This window comes from Sorex araneus, chromosome X (genome assembly GCF_027595985.1).
Source record: "Sorex araneus isolate mSorAra2 chromosome X, mSorAra2.pri, whole genome shotgun sequence".
In the NCBI taxonomy this organism is placed as follows: Eukaryota; Metazoa; Chordata; class Mammalia; order Eulipotyphla; family Soricidae; genus Sorex; species Sorex araneus.
In genome coordinates, this window is record NC_073313.1 from 238,006,164 (window position 1) to 238,026,673 (window position 20,510).

General features: G+C 38.5%; 1 protein-coding gene across 3 annotated transcripts in view; it reads left to right on the forward strand.

Annotated features, from left to right (window-relative positions):
• The window catches only part of PARD3B (par-3 family cell polarity regulator beta), a 1,223,953-nt gene that overhangs the window by 700,053 nt on the left and 503,390 nt on the right, over positions 1–20,510 (forward strand). For all 3 annotated transcript variants that reach the window (XM_012933501.2, XM_055122817.1, XM_055122818.1), the window contains 2 exons: positions 5,477–5,662; positions 20,063–20,233. In XM_012933501.2, the coding sequence (XP_012788955.2) occupies positions 5,477–5,662; positions 20,063–20,233 (357 nt within the window). The remainder of the gene's footprint in view (positions 1–5,476; positions 5,663–20,062; positions 20,234–20,510) is intronic.

Genomic DNA, 20,510 nt, shown 5'->3' on the forward strand with positions numbered 1-20,510 from the left:
AGAATTGAAGGAAGTGGGAAAAGGAGAGCTAGAGGAATGAAAGGGAGGATCTTTTGAAGCAGAGGAAAGAGGTGGCCTGAAGGACTTAAGGCCAGATGTTCAGATTGTATTGAAGAGATGAAGGCAGGCTGGCCCAACATGGCATGCATAAGTGAGTGAGAGACAGCAAGACTAGTAACAAATTTTGGTTTTTCTTGGACCAACGTGGGAAATCACTGGAAGCTTTTGAGTATTTATTTTTATAGAATCACACCCATTGTTTGCAAATAGCATGAAGAGGTGAAATGTGAAAACCAGTATTAGAAAGGCAATACCATTGTATAGAGTATCAGTATCAGAAGGAGCAGTACAGAAGCTTTGTGTGTTATTAGGATTTGGGTTTGCAAGGTAGTTAAAGAACTGCAGTTACTAATAGTGGATGAAGGTGTGAGATAAGAAAGGACTCAAGCATAGCAATGATTTTGAGGTCTTATGTTTGAATGTCTGAAAGAAAACAATTGACATTTACTTGTTCAGGGGTAATTCATTTAGATGATGAACTATTCAGCTGTGATCATTTTAAGCAGAAATACCAATAGTGTTTCTCACTAATAAAGTAGATATACAAGTCTGAAGTTTAGCAGATAGAGGTAAATATTTGTATTTGTGACTTAAGTTTATGTTAGATATATATAAAATCATAAAATTAGATTAATTAGAAATTAACAATGGGAAATAATAGGAAAATGTTAAGGTGGTAGAATGCTAAGATGCTAAAGATTGAGACAAAAAAGAACCAGTAAAAGGGGTTACTCTAAGAAAAATATATTATACATGCATGCACACAAATGCACATGTAGACAAAAATATTTCATAGACTATGTACATATACATTTATGTAATATTAAGGAATTCATAGAATAAATATAACAGAATGTATAATCTATATGATATATTCTATATGTTATATTAAATGCATATGTATATGTGAGTACAGATAATGTATGTCATTATAGAGATGCACTTATTGTCTCTCATTACTATCCTTCTCTCAGTTCAATACTACAAAATATCATCCTTATACCTTTATAAAATTCCTTTTAAAAAACATTAACTTCTTGTAATAATTGAGCAATGTTTGAAAAACACAGAAAATTTGGTAAAGAAAAACATAATTAGTGAAAAAATAATGATCTAGTAAATTCAGTACTAGTAATAACCACACTTTTTTTTTTTTGGTAGATAGAAGGGGTGGGGTAGGAACACAGGTAAAAGGTAGGTGGGTAAGTGCCTAAGTACATAGTGAATGTATATGTCACATAATTGAAGTATACTATGCACATAAAGTTTTATGCTTAATTTTTTACCATGTTCAAGTGATTAAAAGTCAATGTAAGTCCTATTTTGTATGATCTATAGCTCATAGTAAATAACACAAAAGCAGCATGTAAATAAGTATAACTAACCTCACAGGTTCATGATAGGTCACATTTCCCTTCTGGATTCTTACAGAAGGTAACACATTGCAAATAACTAATAAATTCAATATTTATTTTGCTTTTCCTTCCCTATTCATCCTGCAAATATCATATTTCTGATCTGGAAGACTATCTGCCATGTAACCTAATACCTAATACATTTTGACCCAGTGGCCAGTCAGTAGCCTGTGAGCTTGCACCTAGTCCAGGGCAATGATATTTACTGCCACTCTTCCCTGATTCTTAGAAACACAACAGCAGGCAGCAATGCCACCCCAAACAACCCTATATGGTTTGGTTCCCTTAAACTTAAACTTGATTTCACTTTGCAGTTGGTTCAACCATCTCTGAGGTATTTTTGGTTTTCCTAATGGGGGAGCAGTTTCTTCTGGCAGCTATTAGGTGATGACCCAGGGATTTTTGCTGAATATCGTGGCCTTGCTCCCCACTTCCCTGCAAAAAGAAATATGTGGTCCCAGTGTCAATTGGAAGCCTGAGTTGGGAATCTGTGGCTTGCTGACCTGAGCAGGTATAGAAGGCCCAGCTTGGGTAAGTGCAGTAGCCTCTGAACATCTGTCCTGGAGCTGGCTCTTGGATTTGTATCTAGACACATTGCACATTGCCTGTGGTAATACAGAATAAAAAAATAATGAAAAGATAAAAAAATAAATTCATAAGATCTTCCCTTTATTATGCCAGCCTTGCATTTTTGATTGTTTCTTCTCCCCCTACTTATCTGTGACTAGAAAACTAGGAATAATATCAGTGTGGAACAAGCACTGGGATGAAAAACTGGAAATCAGGAAGGGTCCAAGAGACAGGATGTGATACTATCTTTGGGCCCATCCTGGAACTGAAGAACCATGTTTGGGACACTTATGAAGACTTTCTGCCTTTTTACATCTCGCTACAAAATCTTGTCTGGCAAGATTTAAGTTTAATTTTCAGAGTTGCGAGTTGAACCAAGGTTATTATGGGAGGAATGCTTTCAGCATATTGATTTTTTTTACATTAGGTAAAGGAACATTTATTTCTAATAGAGGAAATGGCTATGTTAACTACTGTAATGGCTTCCTTCACCATTGGGAAGTCTGCTATTATTATAGACCACTAATTATGACTTGAGCCTGAGATAGTATGATAAAGATATAAAATATAACTGCATTTGGATTGAGATGAGGAATTGTACGGCATCTTACTATCACCATAGGAATCTGCTGAAGAATTTCCTGTGACTCGATCCAGTCATGATGTTTCAGAAAAGCTGAAATATAGTCAATAACCTGACACTGGAAAAGATCAGAAAAGGGACTCAAGGCCTCAGGCTCCAAAGAGCTCCAACAAATCTCTGGCAATAAGTGTGGCACTATTCTTCTGCATACCTGCTTCCTTATCTAGAAAATGGGCATAATAACAACAACCCCCTAAGGGATGGGGTGAAGGGCACCTGTGTGGTTAAAGCACTTAGTATATAACCACTCAATCATGATTAGTCACTCACTTATGTTGTTGTGCATTTCACTTTCAGGTATCAGGTCAAAACCAATAACCATAACACTATTTTGTTCCTTAAATAATAAAAGCTGGTAGTACAAAATCCTGGTTATCAGTCTTGTTAAGAATTAAGCATGATTAGAGACTTATAGAAATGCATCTAGACTGTAAACTGAGCGAAAACAACAAAAATTCAAAACCACGCAGCCGCAATGGCGGCCGAGTGAGCTCCTATCATCTTCATTCTCAGCCATGGAAAACAAACTATCAAATGATGCCTTTTCAGCAGGTTTGATTGTTGGTGGAAAATTCCAAATAATAATAGTCTGTTGAAATATTTAATGTATCCAAAGTATAGAGAGAATAAAGTGAAGATCATTGGCCAAAAAACAAAAAAAAAAAACCAAAAAAAACGAATTAAGCATGATTGCTTCCAAAAGAAGGATTCGCGCATAGAATAGAGTGCTTTCAAATTATTTCTCAAGCAAAACTCATATTCAGTCACTTTATCTCTGAGGAAAAAAAAACAAGAAAACAAAACAAACAACCAAGGAACTTTCTAGTTTTTCTCCAAAATCATTCACAAACTTCTAGGAAGAACAGCTGTTCCTTGATTTATAGTTTAATTCCATGGAGCTTTATTAGACTGAAATTAACCAAATATCAGAGAGGTCTGGAATCATAAATAATTATAAAATGTTATGGGTTCTAAATTGGGTATTTTCAAAGACAAAGATGAAGAGTTATAATTTATATCTAGCATTAACCTTGCATTCCAATGGGCAATAGACTGCTAGTTTGAGTTAGATCATGGGATTTACATTTAAGATAATGGAGTTAGTTAAAAGAGCTAACCTTAATTGATTTATTAAATTAAACAAAGCTTCATTTCTTTGAAACAACATTTTATCAAGCAACTTTGTTTCAGATAAAATTAAAGCAACTTTTTAAAAAAATTAGACATGGATTTTCTCTCATGGTCAGAGTTCAGAATGCGGAATCAGTGGATCTGGTTATGATCAAACCTCTTAATCCAGTTTCAGTTATTGTTTCTTTGCTATTTTTGATTTTATAGTTGTTATTTTATGACTGGCATTTAAACACTCATAATAATTTTTTAAATGCATAATTTTACATGAGTCCTTCAAAGTGGCCTGAAAGTGAGAGTCTGTTGTTATAATTATAGAGAGGAAGGAACTACCGACCTCGAATGAACTGATGGTTTCCAGGGCTGACTCACTTTCATATCTTTAAGTTCAGCTCTGTGGCAGAGTTTCACGTTTTCACAGGCTTGAAAGGAATGTGGGGAAGAGAGCTCTAGAGATTTTCAGGTGGACAGCAATGCTTTTCACACTACCAAATTCTTGAAAACACTAGGGACCAAATATGATTAACTGCATTCATTTCCCTGGAGACTTAAGCTTTAAATGTGTGTGTGTGTGTGTGTGTGTGTGTGTGTTTTGCCACTGTATTCTGTATCTTCTTTAGAATATATATAGGTTTAATTTGTCAAAAAGGATATGAATATTTGTTGTTGTGCATTTTCATTTTTGTGTACAAAAAAGTATTATCAGTGAGTTATATTGCCCAATGATACAAGCTTAAGGCATGTGTTTTGGTAAAATAAAATTCAGAGACAACCATTACGAGTCACATTTCTTTAACTTAAAATTAATTTTGTTTTCAGTTTTCTATATCTCTTTGAGAGTCTTTATCAATAACAGGTCCATGGTAAATGATATGTTTTAAATGACATAAGTCAAACATTCCCCCTTTGTTCTAGCATGTATATACATTAAGCTTTATTTCTCCATCCTAAAGTAAAAGTGTGAAAAATTATCTTGAAAGTCTTTTCCGGTTCCTAAGATGGTCTAAATCTTACATTCAGTTTCTTCAATTGCTAAGGATATTCTGATGTATAACCAAAATACTTATGGATATATTTATTTATTAGTTTGTTTATTTTGAGAAACCTCCCAAGCTGGGGATCAAGGAGATCCACATGACCCACCAGCAATTCTTGGTCAACATGTCTAGAGGTGGAATGCAAGGTCTTTAGGATATAATGCTAATTGGGCCTCGTGGTTCCAGGGATACTGAATCACTCAGGCAGTGCTGAGGGCCTCCAGGTCTGCATCCCAAGTTGTTTAGGTGATCATGTGGTACAAGGAATCAAACCCAGTTCTGTCCCCCAGGCACTTTTTATGAGTTGTTTTAAAGGGTAGGACTCTACCTTCTTGCAGGATGCTTTCAGGTGACCATCACTAAGTTTTATTGCCAAGAACTCTCCCCACCACCACCACCTGTATCTCTCCCCTCTTCTGCATCTTCATGGACCTGCAGTGCCCAGTGCAAAGACCGATCAGCCTTTCAGCCTTTGTCCAGGGGGAACAGGCTTTTGACAGTTGGTGGGAGCTCCAGTTAACCTGGTTTTTTGCCAGTTGCATCTGTGTTTGGCACTCTGAATGTGTACATCTTAACCTGTGTCTTCTCTTTCTTCTTTTCCTGCTCAATTCCACCACCAGAAAGGAGAACCTGCCTGCTACGCTCTTTCCCTGGACACGATTGAGCAACTCACCTTCGAGATTCCCCTGAATGATTCAGGTTCTGCTGGTTTAGGAGTGAGCTTAAAGGGGAACAAATCTCGAGATACTGGAACAGACTTTGGGATTTTCATCAAGTCCATCATCCATGGAGGAGCTGCCTATAAGGTGGGTCGGGGAAGTATCCACATGCCTGTGTTCAGAGCTTAGGGAGCTGGCCCTGGCAACTGGGTAGAGAACGTGTGAAGGCTGGAGGCCACTGCATGGCAGAATCAGGGTACCAATGTGCCTGCCCATCAGGGTGACAGTTTCTGTTTTTATTCTTTAAGTGGTTACTTTTCTTTCCCAGAGAGGGTTCTGAAAAACCCGCTGTGATTGATATTTTTCTTGCAGTCTTTCTTTTTATGACTCGGAATGTGTAACCTGACAGTGTTGAAACCTAAAAATATATAATTGGAAAAACAAAGCTAAAAACAAGTCAACACAAAGGCAGAAAATGAGAAAATTATGCCTGCAAGAATGTAAGCTCGCTGGAGCCTGGTAGAGATGGGAGTATAAATTAAAGGTCATTTGTCACACATCTTATACTCTTGAAAATAACCGTGGAGAAGGGAATGAATATTTGTCTCTGAATATGGAGTAACATAAATTCCATTAAAAAGGGAAAGAAACTGATTCTTCTCTTTCACATTGTGGAGGTCTATGCCACCATAGTTACTAAAATAGTGTAAAAAGGGGCTTGGAGAATGTACAGCAGTTAGGGTATATGTGTAGCATGCATGTACCCTATTCCCTGCAACACGTAGTCCTTGGAGCATCACTGGTGCCGCCCAGGATGCACCCAAGATTGCATCCTTGGACCTCTGCATGAACCTCTGAACCTATTGGCCAAGACTAGATAGTGGGTCTTCTCAGGTCTTTTGAGAACTGCTTTGGAGCCCCTCCAGCCCCCCCAAAAGTTAGTGGCCCTCTTAACTAGTTTGACTGGATTCAGTTCAACATCACTGCTTCTAGCTGATTATGGATATGAACAACAAACTTGCCCTGTTGTACTACTGTCTCCTCATGTGTAGAATAGGGATAATAAAGCAAACCATTATAATGTACATGGTTCTAATGATGAACTAAATGTCACACATGGTATGACTAAAGCTGGAAAGTAGTTCAAGAAGGAACAAACAAGCTTGCGCTCATTGTCAGCTGCCTGCAGCCTCCTGATCATTTCACATCCTGTCATTCTACCAAACTTAATGCTTGTGAATCCTGCCTTAGCTGTTCCCACCCCCCATGGATGTGGGCATGTTATTCTCAATATGCCTCCATCTCCTTATTTGTGAATTCAGTTAAATTAATAGTGCTCACCTCTGAGTGATCTAGTGAGCATTTATAAAGATACAAAGACAGTGTGTTTGAAGTGCCTAGCTCCGTGCCTGGGAACTCCCTTCAATCACTGTGAGCCTTTTTGTAACCATCTTGATAAAAATATGTTTGACCCTCTGCCCTAGGCCCCCATACATAATGCAAGAAAACCCGGTTAGATTCTACACCCAGCCCATGTTGTGAACATGTCATCAACTCAGTGACTGAGCAAATGTTATTTTGCTTAGGAAATAAGAAATTCACGTAAACAGATAATAGTCTAGTGCACTCCTTGAGTCAGTTAGCATTTGCTGCACAATAAATAATCTCCTGGGGTTAGAGAGATAGTACAGTGGGCAGGGCACTTGCCTTGCACATGGCTGACCTGGGTTGTATTCCCGGCACCCCAAATGGTCCCCTAAGTCCCGCCAGGAGTCATGCCCAAGTGTATAGCCAGGAGTAAGCTCTGAGCAGGCCAGGTGTGGCCCAAAACCATAAATAAAGAAGTAAATAAATACATCATGGTAGAAATGCAGTAATGTATACCACAAAATATTTTCCCCCTTAAGTTTCTACAGGGCAGCTTTAAGGGCTCTGCTTTAGGCTAGTGTCCACTCACACTGTAGCACTGAGATCTGGATATCCACTCTCCATATGTTTTGCCTATGCCTAGATCAGCTGGTGGCTCAAGCATATTCCTGTCACTCAGTGAGGAGCCATAGGGCTTGCTGCTCTGACTGCTGCTTCTTATATTTTGAGTTCCAAAATCACAAATGCATTATTGGTTGAAGTGAGTCAAATGACTGAATCCAAGGTAAATAGAAAAGGAAACATCATCCACCCATCCACCCATAATACAGCTATAGTGAATGTGTGGGTGCAAAGAAGAGTAAAATTTTGAGTCAATATTTCATTCTATTAAACTTTCGAGGCTATTCTATTAAACTCTTGAGGCTGGCCAGAAATGCAAACCTAGGAATAGATGGAAAATAATAATTATGACAACTGTTTTTTTTTTCAATTTAGTACTTAATATATACTGGACACTGTGATAAGCATTTTAAGTGAATTCTCTAATTTTATTCTTCATGTTCCCACCAGTTTATTTTTTGTTTGGTTTTCGGCCGCACCAGTGGTGCTCAGGGCTCATTCCTAATTCTGTGCTCAGGAGTCACTCCTGATGGACCATATGGGGTCATTTGTCACTCCTGGAGGACCATCAGGGAATCATATGCAGTGCTGGGAGTCAAACCCGTGACTGTCTTACCTGCTGTACAATCTCTCCAGCCCCATTACACTGGCTTATTATCCTGTCATTTCATCAAAGGAAACTGCAGATGGCAGTGGTTACTCCATCTCCTCCGGTCACGTAGTGAGGCATTGAACCCAGTGAGACTGATTTGAGCCTGTCCAGGTGCACTGTGAGGAAGGCTTTCTTCTCCTCCACCTGCGGGTACCTCACAAGCAGGGGCCATTGCCCCAGTATCAGGCCTGTCATACTTGGCCACGCCATCTAAAAACAAGTGTTGGGTTTGATTCAGTCCGGCCCATGTTTGTGAACGTCAGCCCGACATTCTTATTCCTAACAACGGCTCTATTTGTAGAATTTATTCCAAGTGAAATTGAAACTGAAATGAATTTTTGGAAATTAAAAGCAAACATCTTAGCTTTTTATGGGCCATAACAAGCTCAAGCAGATACTGGAAAGAGGTTTAATATGTATATGCACAGTTGTGTAAGTGAGCATCTCCTTACCTAAGCAGTTTCTTACAGTCCTGTTTCCCCAGAAAGATTTCACTTTCCATTTATGTAAATTTCTTCCCTGACACTGGTCTGCTGAGTCAGACAATCACACCATTAAAAACCACTGGACAGCATATTTATAGCTGATCTTAAACAGGAAGAGGCATCAATCACCGACTTGGTCTTATTGTGAATGTTTAGTATCCATTTGTCTTATTTACTTTTTGCAGTGTAAAGGGTAGAGACCTGAGGTTTGTTCACAAGAAATCCCATTAGCCAGAAAAAAAAAACGAATAGTTTTTTTTTTTTCTCTAGTGTTCTTCTGTTCAACAATTCACTGTTATTCCTCACAAAATCGCCACCTGTTATGTGATTCAGGGTAATGTTTTACAAAAATTGTTTTGAGACTTTCTTTCTGTCCCTCTTCAGAAGACTCCTAACAGATTGCAGGGCCCAGGGAGCAGGGGGGAGATAAGCAGGGAATGTTCACTCTCGCATCTGGCCTCAGGTTTTCACCTGAAATCAACAAGCTGATCTTTCTGCCAGAACACAATCTTTTTCTCTTGGCCCTTCATACATCTAATTGGTTCTCAAGGTGTTGTTTTTTTGCTTTTTTTGTTTTTCCTTTAGGGAAAGTGGATTTGTCAGAACTAAACTACTTTGGAGAGTATGGCCAAATTCTTCCTGCGGATTCTGTGGGCTCTGTGCTCCCGGGGGTTTTCCTTGGGGTAAACAAAGATAGGTTACTTTTTGCCAGATGTAAAATTCCTGAAATTCTGGCACTATGCTGAAGGCCTATTTATTTTCCCCAGTACCTCTCTGGCCACTGATTTCTATCATTTCCATCTCTTACTATTCACTTCTAGAGCAAGAACAGCGATGATGTAAAAAACTGGGATAGTAGGACTAAAACCCTCACCAAGTGTTACACTAATCTGAATGAATGTTAGAGCAATCTAAATGACAGATTTTATTCGACTCTATGACATTTAGGAATAAAATGTATCTTACCGAGAAGTGAAATGCATCTTACTGAATTCTTGAAATAATAAAGATTTGAAGGCAATGTTTTAAGGGAAAATTTAAAGGCAGTTTTTCTAAGGGAGAAATGCCACATATAAGATAGATTATTTAAGGGTTCTTAAGTAGGTAGACTGAATTTAAGAATACCTGTTATTCTCTAGAAAATTAATTAGCCAGGTTTGTGCTTAATAAATACTACTTGATGATGATGAAATTAAATGAAAGAAAAATGCCTGACATAGCTAATTGCAAACGCATGCAGTCTGAATATGAACTAGACATAATTTAAGTAATTTGATTCTTCTGTGCTTAGGGAATTTGGAATAGTTACCCTGAGAAATGTGAGATTTTATAATCTATACTATATAATAGGTAAAAGAAAAAGCTATTTTAAAAAGTCCCCCCTATTTAATTTGATTCTTCAATTTGAGCTTGAGCTTTTCAAAAGAATACACAGCTCTAGAATTTCCAGGAACCATCCTGAATCCTCCCTCCCTCTCTCTCTCTCTCTCTTTCTCTCTCTCTCTCTCTCTCTTTCTCTCTCTCTCTCTCTCTCTTACTCTCTCTCTCTCTCATTCTGTCTTATTTTTTTCAGTATGGGACATTTAACAGCATTTAGACTTTTTTATCAGGAGTTCAATAGGAGTTCCCAGTGTGAGTAATTTCTAACCACCCTCTGCTGGTATCTATAAATCATGTGTCAGATCTATAATTAATGAATTCAAAGGAAGATAAAAGGGGAAGCTTTTTAAGAAACACTAAAGTTAAACGATTTCTTCAATCATCTATTTTTCTCAAAATTGATAATGTTTCCTACTGGTAGAGAACCACAAAGCTCTTTACTAGTAGCCATGTCTTCCAGGATTTTACCTCTGACCAAAGAAGCATGCTAAGTGTGAAAATAGAACTATTGCAAATCCTTACCAGTTAGAATCCAAACAATCATTTTATCCTAACCCCCCAAAATATAATGAAAAGCAGAACCTTCGCCTGGAAAAAAAAACCCACAATCTCTATGTACTCAGTAAGATATTTACATTCAAAATATAGAAACTAATTTAAAAATGAGAAAAATATTTATCAGTGATCCCATGCCACTAATTTTTAGTCATCTTCCTTTAAGAAAGTAAAAAATGTTCATATTAATTCATGGAATCGGTGTTATTAAGAGTTTTCTATGGCAATAACAATTTTATAAAAGAAATAACACAGAATTGATTTTAATTATCAGCATTGGAATAATTCTTCCTGATATTTATCAGTTTTATATTTTTAGTTCATGCAAGAAAATTCAAATATGAATGAATGTATACCATGCTAGAGAATACTACAGAATTTTACATCATTTTTTATCTGTATCTGGACTCCATGATTTTCTCAGGTTTTCTCTAGAGAAACATTGTTTTTAGTAGTCTTACTCTAAAAATTGTTGCTAATTATGTCCTGTGAAATATATGCATATATGTGCACCATATATATGAATGAATATCCTATACATGTATATATAATATTTCTGATAGGGTTAGAATTTTATTCTAGGTATTATGGTTGGGATCCACTTTTCTGGTGTTCACACTTTAGGTGGTCTTAGAACAAATAAGAACTCTGTTCTTCTCAAAAACTTAATTATATTAAGAGTTTTCCATAAGTTAAAAGAGATGGAATTCTAATCAGATTATACCTCCATGAAGAATTGTCTTGATTTATCTATAACAAATATACTTCCATAGGTTTTTATTATCGAGTTGTTTAAGCCATAGTAAACTGAAACCAGAAAATCGGGAAGATGATAGGAGAGGATGGAAGGAAAAGAGAGTAAGTGTCTAACAAGTATTGAGACCAATTACTGCAGAACAGGCCTGTGAATATTTGTGATGATTGTTTTTGCTTCTCAATTTATATTGCTGAGGAAGTGATGAGATTTATTAATGACATTAGTAAAGACAGAAATGGAAACATTTATTTATGCCCTTTATTTCCTACAAGGTCTTTAAAATGGGAAGAATTATAATGCATTTGAAAGCATTATATCAAGATTGTTTGATTATATATTTTATGATGCTCTATGAAAAATTGACTTAAGTTGTCTTTTTTACAAAAGTTTTTATGCCACAGAAGTCAAGTAACTGGTATGTTTGGTGTTGCTTGGACATACCTGTCTGCTCCATAGTGAAACTCTTAAGACTGAACAAGATAAATAAATTAATAAATAAATCTAACAATTTATGTAACTGGACTCGTGGGTATTAGATCAGCACAGAAAATGTAATCAATTTAGAATTATAGAGGTTCTCTGAATATTTGCTGGTGTATACAAGTTAGTGGTTCACAAATCTCTCATAGTTACAGTTTGAAAATTAAACAGTTCATACACTGTGGATGGAACTTATACATGGTCCTGAATGGGAAAAGCATCTGCATGAAATATTTTTTTCGAGCAATTTAGTTTAGCAAGCATTTCTTAAACAGCTGTAGTGAATTATGCACTAGACCAGCGACAGAAAGCTTTAAATGAATCATCCCACAATCTAGGAAGCTGGTAGAATGATAAATACATAAACAAACTTAACATGATAAGGGTTATATAGACAAATATAAAAGTAAACTCAGTGCTGAGATAATGGAGCAATTAATTCTGCCTGTGGAGGAAATCATGGAAAGTGGTTTTCTGAACTTTGCTGTGAAGGATCAATAGTTATTCAACCATTGGACCAGAATGCAAATCATATTTTGTATGAAAGGAAGAGTGTGAACCAAATCCCCACAGTGGATACACCCAAATGCAATTTACTGTCCCTAGAAAAATAAAATTCTTGTGTGGAAAGAATGGTCTCATTCGAATCAGCTGAAATTATGTCAGGACAGATGATGTAAAACAGGGACCAATGTAGGTAAATTACTTTTGAAGACTAGAAATTACCTGCCTCCTATTTTACCAGTTTCTTTTACTCTTTTTCTTTGCTTTTTTCTCTCTATTTTCTAAGCATGCACTTTAAAATCTCAATGTATTCTGTACCTTTCATTACTATTGCTTTTAAGTTAATTTAAATTATTTCGATCCAAAATGAAAGGTTGTTTTCTAGTCAGATTATTATTTTTTCTCTTTTAATACAGTAAACAGATGTTGTCAGAGAGTGATTTTAGGGCCCTAAAGATTTATTCCAGACACTCTCCTTCCACAGCCCTGTGCCATTTCACCTGGACTTCCACCCCATTCCAAGGCGTACTTGCACTAGTTTTTCAAGTCAGGTTTTTGGCTTTGGTCACTGACTGGGTATTGAGATTATTCTAGGGAGCTTTACAGAGGACCCATTAGAAGCATGCAGATGCAGGAGCTGACATCTGGTCACTATTAATCCTCTCAACACCCTGGCCTGATTCAAACTGGCCTTGGGCCCCAGCCAACTAGCCCTGGGAAAAAGAGCCTCCTCGTGATGCTGTCTCATGTTTGCAGAGGCAAGTACTTGCTTACTCTCCTGCCTTGCTTACTCTCCTTTCTGTGTTGATTAGAACTTCATAGATACAGGAACCTTATAAAACATCACCCACTGGTGAAATTTTAGTATTATCTGTAAAAGTAGCAGAGGTAGCAAACAATCCAGTATTGCTGAATATGGCTGGTGCTGAAGGTGAAGACATTGTAATCCCAGAAATACATGAACAAACTTCAGTGTCCATAGAAAACATTCTGCAAAGTGTTCCACTCCCCTCCCTTATCAAGAATTAACTTAACCTGGGGGCCAGAGTGATAGCACAGCGGGTAGGGTGTTTGCCTTGCACGCGGCCGACCCGGGTTCGATCCCCGGCATCCCGTATGGTCCGCCGAGCACCGCCAGGAGTAATTCCTGAGTGCAAAGCCAGGAGTAACCCCTGAGCATCACTGGGTGTGACCCAAAAAGCAAAAAAAAAAAAAAAAAAAAAAGAATTAACCAAGTTCGTAAGCAAATCAATGGTATAAATATTTGTTTTTAGGAGGCAAGAGTCTTTTTTTCTTTTTTTAAAAAAAATATTTATTTTTCATTTTTTACCTTTATTTTTTCAATTAAGTCACTGTAAAATACACAGTTATAAAACTGTTCATGATCAGATTTCAGTCATACAATGATCCAATACCCATCCCTCCATAAGTGTCCATTTCCCATCACCAATGACCTCAGTTTCCCTCTTGCCATCCTCTCTCCCCAGCCTGCCTCTATAGCTCTATAGAAGGCACTTTCCTTCTCTTCCTTCTCTCCTTTTCTCTCTCTTTCTCTCTATTTCTCTTTCTCTCCCCCCCTCTCTCTCTCCCTTTCTGTATCTTTCTCTCTCCCCACTCTCTCTTGCCCAAGTAGCAAGATTCTTTCATTTTTATCATATACTCAGAACTAAGAATCATGAATAGAGATCAGGAGTTTGTACCAAGTCTACTAAAAATGGATTTTGGAGTGACCCAAACCTAGTTCAAATCTGCTTTTAGAAAAGTAACAATAAACCATGAATTTATTTATTTTTTATTGAATCACCATGACATATAGTTACAAAGTTTCATGTTTGAGTTTTAGTCATACAGTGATCAAACACCCATCCCTCCACCAGTGCACATTCTCCACCACCACCCAGTATACCCACCTCTTTCCAACCCTCCCCCTGCCTCCATGGCAGACAATTTCCCCCATACTCTCTCTCTACTTTTGGACATTATGGTTTACAATACAGATAGTGAGAGATTATCACATTTAGTCCTTTATCTACCTTCAGCATACATCTACCATCCTGAACAATTCCTCCAACCATCATTGTTTGGAGCAATCCTATGTCTCTTCCAGCTGCCTCTCCCCCAGCTCATGAGACAGACTTCCAATTATGGGGCAATTTAGATCTTGTTCTTGTGATTCTTTTCTAAGCTGGAAACAATCATCCCCAGTGTATAACGTTGTTGTCAATATTTAATTGTCTCTAGAACTCTAAGATTTTTTGCAGTTTATACCCAATGACTACACAAGGTAGAAACTCATAACCATTGTCATTAATACCCATCATTCTATATCTGACTCAGATGTGTAGACCAGGTCATGCTACTGTCTTTTGATAGTCACCTTTGAGACTTCACTGTTACCTAAAATCTTGAGAGTGCTGTTTATGTCATCAGGCTGTGAGAATTGAATGAGAGAATATATATCAAAGTTTTCTAAAGGATTAGCCTATAGTAAGTGCTTAGTTCAATTGGGAATGTAACATCAAATATCTTGTTGCCTCTTGCTCCTTTTCTTCCTTCTGCGTTAGAAATCAGAATGGAGTTGAAAGGATAGAAAGCCATCCCAGAACATCGAAGACCTTCATCTCCTCACAGTTTTCATTTGTCATTATGTGCTCAGAGGAAATGCCTTTTTACCTCCATTCTCTTTTCCTTCCTGTTTTGGAGCTTTCTTTGCTCTTTTTTAGCAGGAAGACTGATAGAACTGATTAAGGAGGTTGGCAGAGGTGAAGAGCATAGCTGAGGTCTTTTGGGTTAGGTGTCGTGGCAATAAAGCATGCAGCAAAGTGTCAGTATTTTTTTGGCTGGTGTATCAGAATACCATAGAAAAGGTTGCTTGTGAAAGTAGAAAAGTAAAAAAAAAAAAGGGGGGGGCGGAGCGATAGCACAGCGGGTAGGGCGTTTGCCTTGCACGCGGCTGACCCGGGTTCGATCCCCAGCATCCCATATGGTCCCCCAAGCACTGCCAGGAGCAATTCCTGAGTGCAGAGCCAGGAGTAACCCCTGAGCATCGCTGGGTGTGACCCAAAAAGCAAAAAAAAAAAAAAAAAAGAAAGTAGAAAAGTATTGCTCTTGGTTCTGGAGACAAAAAAGTCTAAAGATCAAGGTGTCAGCAGATTCAGTGTCTAGCCAAAGACCCCTTCCTTGTCGATAGGTACCTCATTTGACTGAAGGAATGAGAGGTCTCTCTCCCTCTTCCAGATATCTCTTACAAGAGCATGAATCCCACCCATGAATGCTCTGCTGTCATAAATCATCCCACAAAGACCCCCTATATCATACTATTGTCACACTGGGGACAAGAATTGGAACATATGAACTTGGGACTTGGGGTGGGTGGCAGACATTCAGTCCACAGCAGAAAATTATTTTTTAATAAACGTATGCCTGACCCAAATAATGACGAAAGAGATTCACACTTACTGAGTAACATCCTTGGGTATTAACTAAGGGTAAAAACATTTGATGAGAGCACGCATTCTCGTGCCTCAGTATTTCTTGAGCGTGTTATTAATAGAAAAAAACAAAATGAATAAAAGCCACTTATTTTTGTCACAATTACTCCAAAGCAGAATAAACATAAGTTTTTTTTTTTTTTTTTTTTTTTGCTTTTTGGGTCACACCCGGCGATGCACAGGGGTCACTCCTGGCTCATGCACTCAGGAATCACCCCTGGCGGTGCTCAGGGGACCATATGGGATGCTGGGATTCGAACCTGGGTCGGCCGCGTGCAAGGCAAACGCCCTACCCGCTGTGCTATCACTCCAGCCCCTAAACATAAGTTTTGAGGCCTCTGATGATCTTGAATTATGATTTCACCATTAAATGAACAACTTCACAACTTCAGTTGATCAATACTGGATGTAGATACTTGTGTGTATGTGTGTGTGTGTGCAACCTGATTTCTTCCACTTCTCATTTTCTCTGTGTCTCTGGCAGACCAAGCACAGTCTCTTCTTCTAACTCTGACTTTCATCTAGTTTACTCTCCGGGAGATAGCTAACATATAAACATCTGAATTTGAATAATAATCTTCATAGAGACTAAATACTGCATCTCAGTGGAGGGCTGGTGAATAGGGAACTCAGAGAAGTTGGGATATAGGCTATTCTGATCCAGCTCTGACCTTAGCTCTCTGAGCAAGTCCTAATCTATATGCCTTCTCTTCAGAAGAGTTCGATAAATGGTTTCTCATCCTCTTTGGGCATCGCATTATTTATCTGTAAGTGGAAGAGGTTGGAAGGGATGACCTCCCAGGACCCTTCCAACTCTGAATTCTGTGATTATATTCTAAATGTTAGAACAACATGGTGCTTACTGGCATCACCATTAATGAAATTACGCATCATTTATCTTATAAATGAAAAGCACAAACCAATAGCAATACACTAGCCAAGCCTAAAAATGCGAGTGAAGGTTTTTTTGTAATGCCCACAACTCCCTAATGACACTTGTGATGAATGGGAATGTCTTCTAAACACACACACACACACACACACACACACACACACACACACACACACATGCCTTTTTTGTTTGGACTGATATGCAGCAAACATGTTGCAATTTAGTGTAGTTCTACCTACTTGCTACTTGAAAAGTAGCTGGAAATAAAAATTTTATGCTTAATACCTGATGACAATAGAGTTTTTGTTTAAAAATGTTCTTTCTATATCTCTTTTACTCTTGTCTGTCTCTTCACTCTACTCTTGCCCCATCCTTCACAAAGAAGTTTCCCAAGAGGTGAACTGAAAGATCTCACTAATATTTATTCCCTCCCATCTAGAAATGCACATAAAGTTTCCATCTTTATCATCCTTCTTCCTGTCAAAGAGAATGAGGTGTTCTGCCAAAAATGAATCTCTACAAATCCAACCCTACACCTCATTTCCTGTGACTAGAGTTAGGAACCTCGTCCAACTCCCCCTTCCTCCTCCATTATAAAATTCACGCCTACGTCTCCCATCATCATGAAAGATTTTACTGAGACTCCCCACTGCCCACACAAGATTCACACCCTGCCCCGAACTCCCCATTCTTAGTTCCAGCAAGTGCCAAACTGAACAGAAATGTTTCTTTGCTTGTTTCTAACTTTCAGAACTGGAACTATTTGGGCAGTTTTCTTATCAATGCCATATAACTTAAATCTTTCTATGTATGCATGCGCCTCCCTCCAAATAAGATAATGAAGAGTTTCCAGCCTTTCCTGTACATCTCATTTCCAGACTTACTTCAAATCACAGTATGTGGGGTGGGAAATCAGGAGGAAATTGGGGAGAAGAACTCTCTCTGAGACAGTGTGCTTGGGTGTCCACACAGTTGAGATGTGGTTGAGTATCTCTCCTGTGGCCAAACCCCCTTGGTGTCACCTCACATGGGGTAGGTGCTCTTTTTTTTGGACTTGGCTCCTACTTGGCTACCACCTGCTCCAGCCGGGCACCTCCACAAAGATACCAGCATCCCAGAAAGGCTTTCACCACTGCCCCTCTCCCCTGACCACCTGCTACTCCATTCCTCAACGTTGATTGGCTCTTCCACAGGATTCCTTCCCAAAGCTCTAGGTTTGGATTTTTTTACTCATTATATGCTATGTGTGTTTTCCTTGTCTTTCTTTTTTTTTTTTTTTTTTTTTGCTTTTTTGGGTCATACCCAGCGATGCATGGGGATTACTCCTGGCTCATACACTCAGGAATTACTCCTGGCGGTGCTCGGCAGACCATATGGGGTACAGGGAATCAAACCCAGGTTGACCGAGTGCAAGGCAAACGCCCTACCCGCTGTGCTCTTGCTCCAAGCCCCTGTTTTTCTTTTCTTTTTCCCCCCCCCACACCGCCCCCTGGTGTTTTTATTTTCTTAAGACAGATTTTTTCTCCTTTTGCATTTCATTTGAACATTTTTGAACATTTGTCCCAGATATTTCTAAGCAAGAAAACCGTTTAACATTGCCCTTTCCCTATTTTAATGTTGCATCAGTAGTCTAGCGATGTATAACAAATGGAGTTCTAGTTAAGGCAGAAGAGGCCAAAATAATAAAACCTACACACATTGCCTCTGACTGACTTTTAGACTGGAGGAAAGTTGTTTAATGTGTAGGTTTTGGTTTCCTTTTCTGCAAAATATTAATAAAAACATGTACCTACTTCAATCCTGGGTTTTGGTGAAAATCACTAGAAGAGCTTGAGGAAAACTTTCCTAGGAACACAGATTGTTATACAGCCTACTGTTATTGTTGTGGACTGGAGCAATAGCATAGTAGGTAGGATGTTTGTCTTGCACACAACTGACCCAGGTTCGATTCCTCTGTCCCTCTTGGAGAGCCCAGCAAGCTACTGAGAGTATGCCGCCCACATGGCAGAGCCTAGCAAGCTACCAGTGGTGTATTTGATATGCCAAAAACAGTAACATGTCTCACAATGGGGATATTACTGGTGCCCGCTTGAGCACATCAGTGAACAATGGGACGACAGTGCTACAGCGTTATTGTTGTATATTAAAAAGGGGATGTATTGGGAGCTTTGACTATACCCGAAATTACTGAGGCTTACTCATGACTCTGTGCTCAGGAGTTACTCCTGACTGTGCCCGGGGAACTATGTGCCATGCCAGAGATCAAATTAGGGTAGATTGCTTGCAAGGTGATCACATTATTCCCTGTTCAATTTCTCCATACTGTTAAAAAAGAAAAAACTTAGCAGCAGTGGCATATTAATATACCTAATATTTCATCAATGCCGCAAGCTTGAAGTTTCTACCCTGGATTAAAACAGGCATAAAAGAAGCATGTTTCTACTCAGACTATTGATATCTGAGATGTTTTCTTTTAGACTCTCTATTGTGAAGATGTACTGTGGGCCCCTAAGTTCATTTCTAGGCAGATCAGCCTGCAAGTTGCTGCAATAAATCAACCCGTGAGTGAGTGAGTATGGCTATAGGTGCTAAAGTCTGGCTGGTCCTAGAAGTGATTTAGACTAGAGACCTTGTTCTCCAGTGTCCACTGAAGTTCTGAAGGCTCTCTGGTGGGTAGTATTGTTTCTGAAGATGCTGAGTCTTGATCACGAAGGGCCACCCTTCCCAAACAGCTTGACAATTTCCTGTGTTAGGTTTTAAAGTTTTTCTGCCAGAAGATATCATAGAAAATTGTTTCTTTACTCTGTATTCTTGGACAAACAAGCAGATTCACAACTTTTGGGTTATGTCAGACAAAATTACATTGAGGATATTTTTTTGCACTATCAGTGAGGCTAGTAATGCTATCTAACATACCCGTAACTGGTGTAAAATGGATAATATTTAAGTCTGAAGCTTTGCTGTTTTCTTTGCAGAGCTATGTATGACCACTTCCTTTTGTTCCCAACCCTCTGCTCCCGTCAACAACATGGTCCCTTTCAGAGCAAATATAAGAACCAGGCTAGGTTAGCTTGCTTGCCAAAACTTTCGGGAAGAGGCATTAGACAAATGGCTAAATTATTGCAGCTCATGTCTTCTTCGTGATTCTAAAAATATATCTTAACACTATTCTTTATTGTTAGTATTTGTGATTGTTTGATAAGCTCCAGAGTCCTATTCTGCCACAGAAAATAAATCATCCCTAGTAGTTGAGGTATTTTTTCCTTTTCTCATTTTTAAATCTGAACTCCCCCCACCCCAACAGCCACATATCATCACCTGTGTATCTCTGTTTAATGATAGTCTTTCTTTTTCCTGACTAGGATGGCCGTTTACGGATAAATGACCAACTGATTGCTGTTAATGGGGAAGCTCTTTTGGGAAAGTCCAACCATGAAGCTATGGAAACACTTAGGCGCTCCATGTCCATGGAAGGAAATATACGAGGCATGATCCAGTTGGTAATTCTGAGGAGGCCAGAGAGACAGGCAGAGGTAATGATAATCTTTATTTTTCAGAGCAAATTGCCCAAACCACCACCAGTATTTGCAAACTCACATCACTAATATGGTAGTAAAGACTCAGACTTATCCTTAAATTGGAAAAATATGCCCTGCAGGCCTCTCATGGATTTGTGTGGCTAACAGGTCATTGCATAATTTAGGTATAACTAGGAGGTGTTAAAATGTGCATAGGAAGTAAGTAATTTATCAAATATAAGCAGGTCCATGCTTCCTAGTTTTTTTTTCCCAGAAACGTGTAGATTTCTGC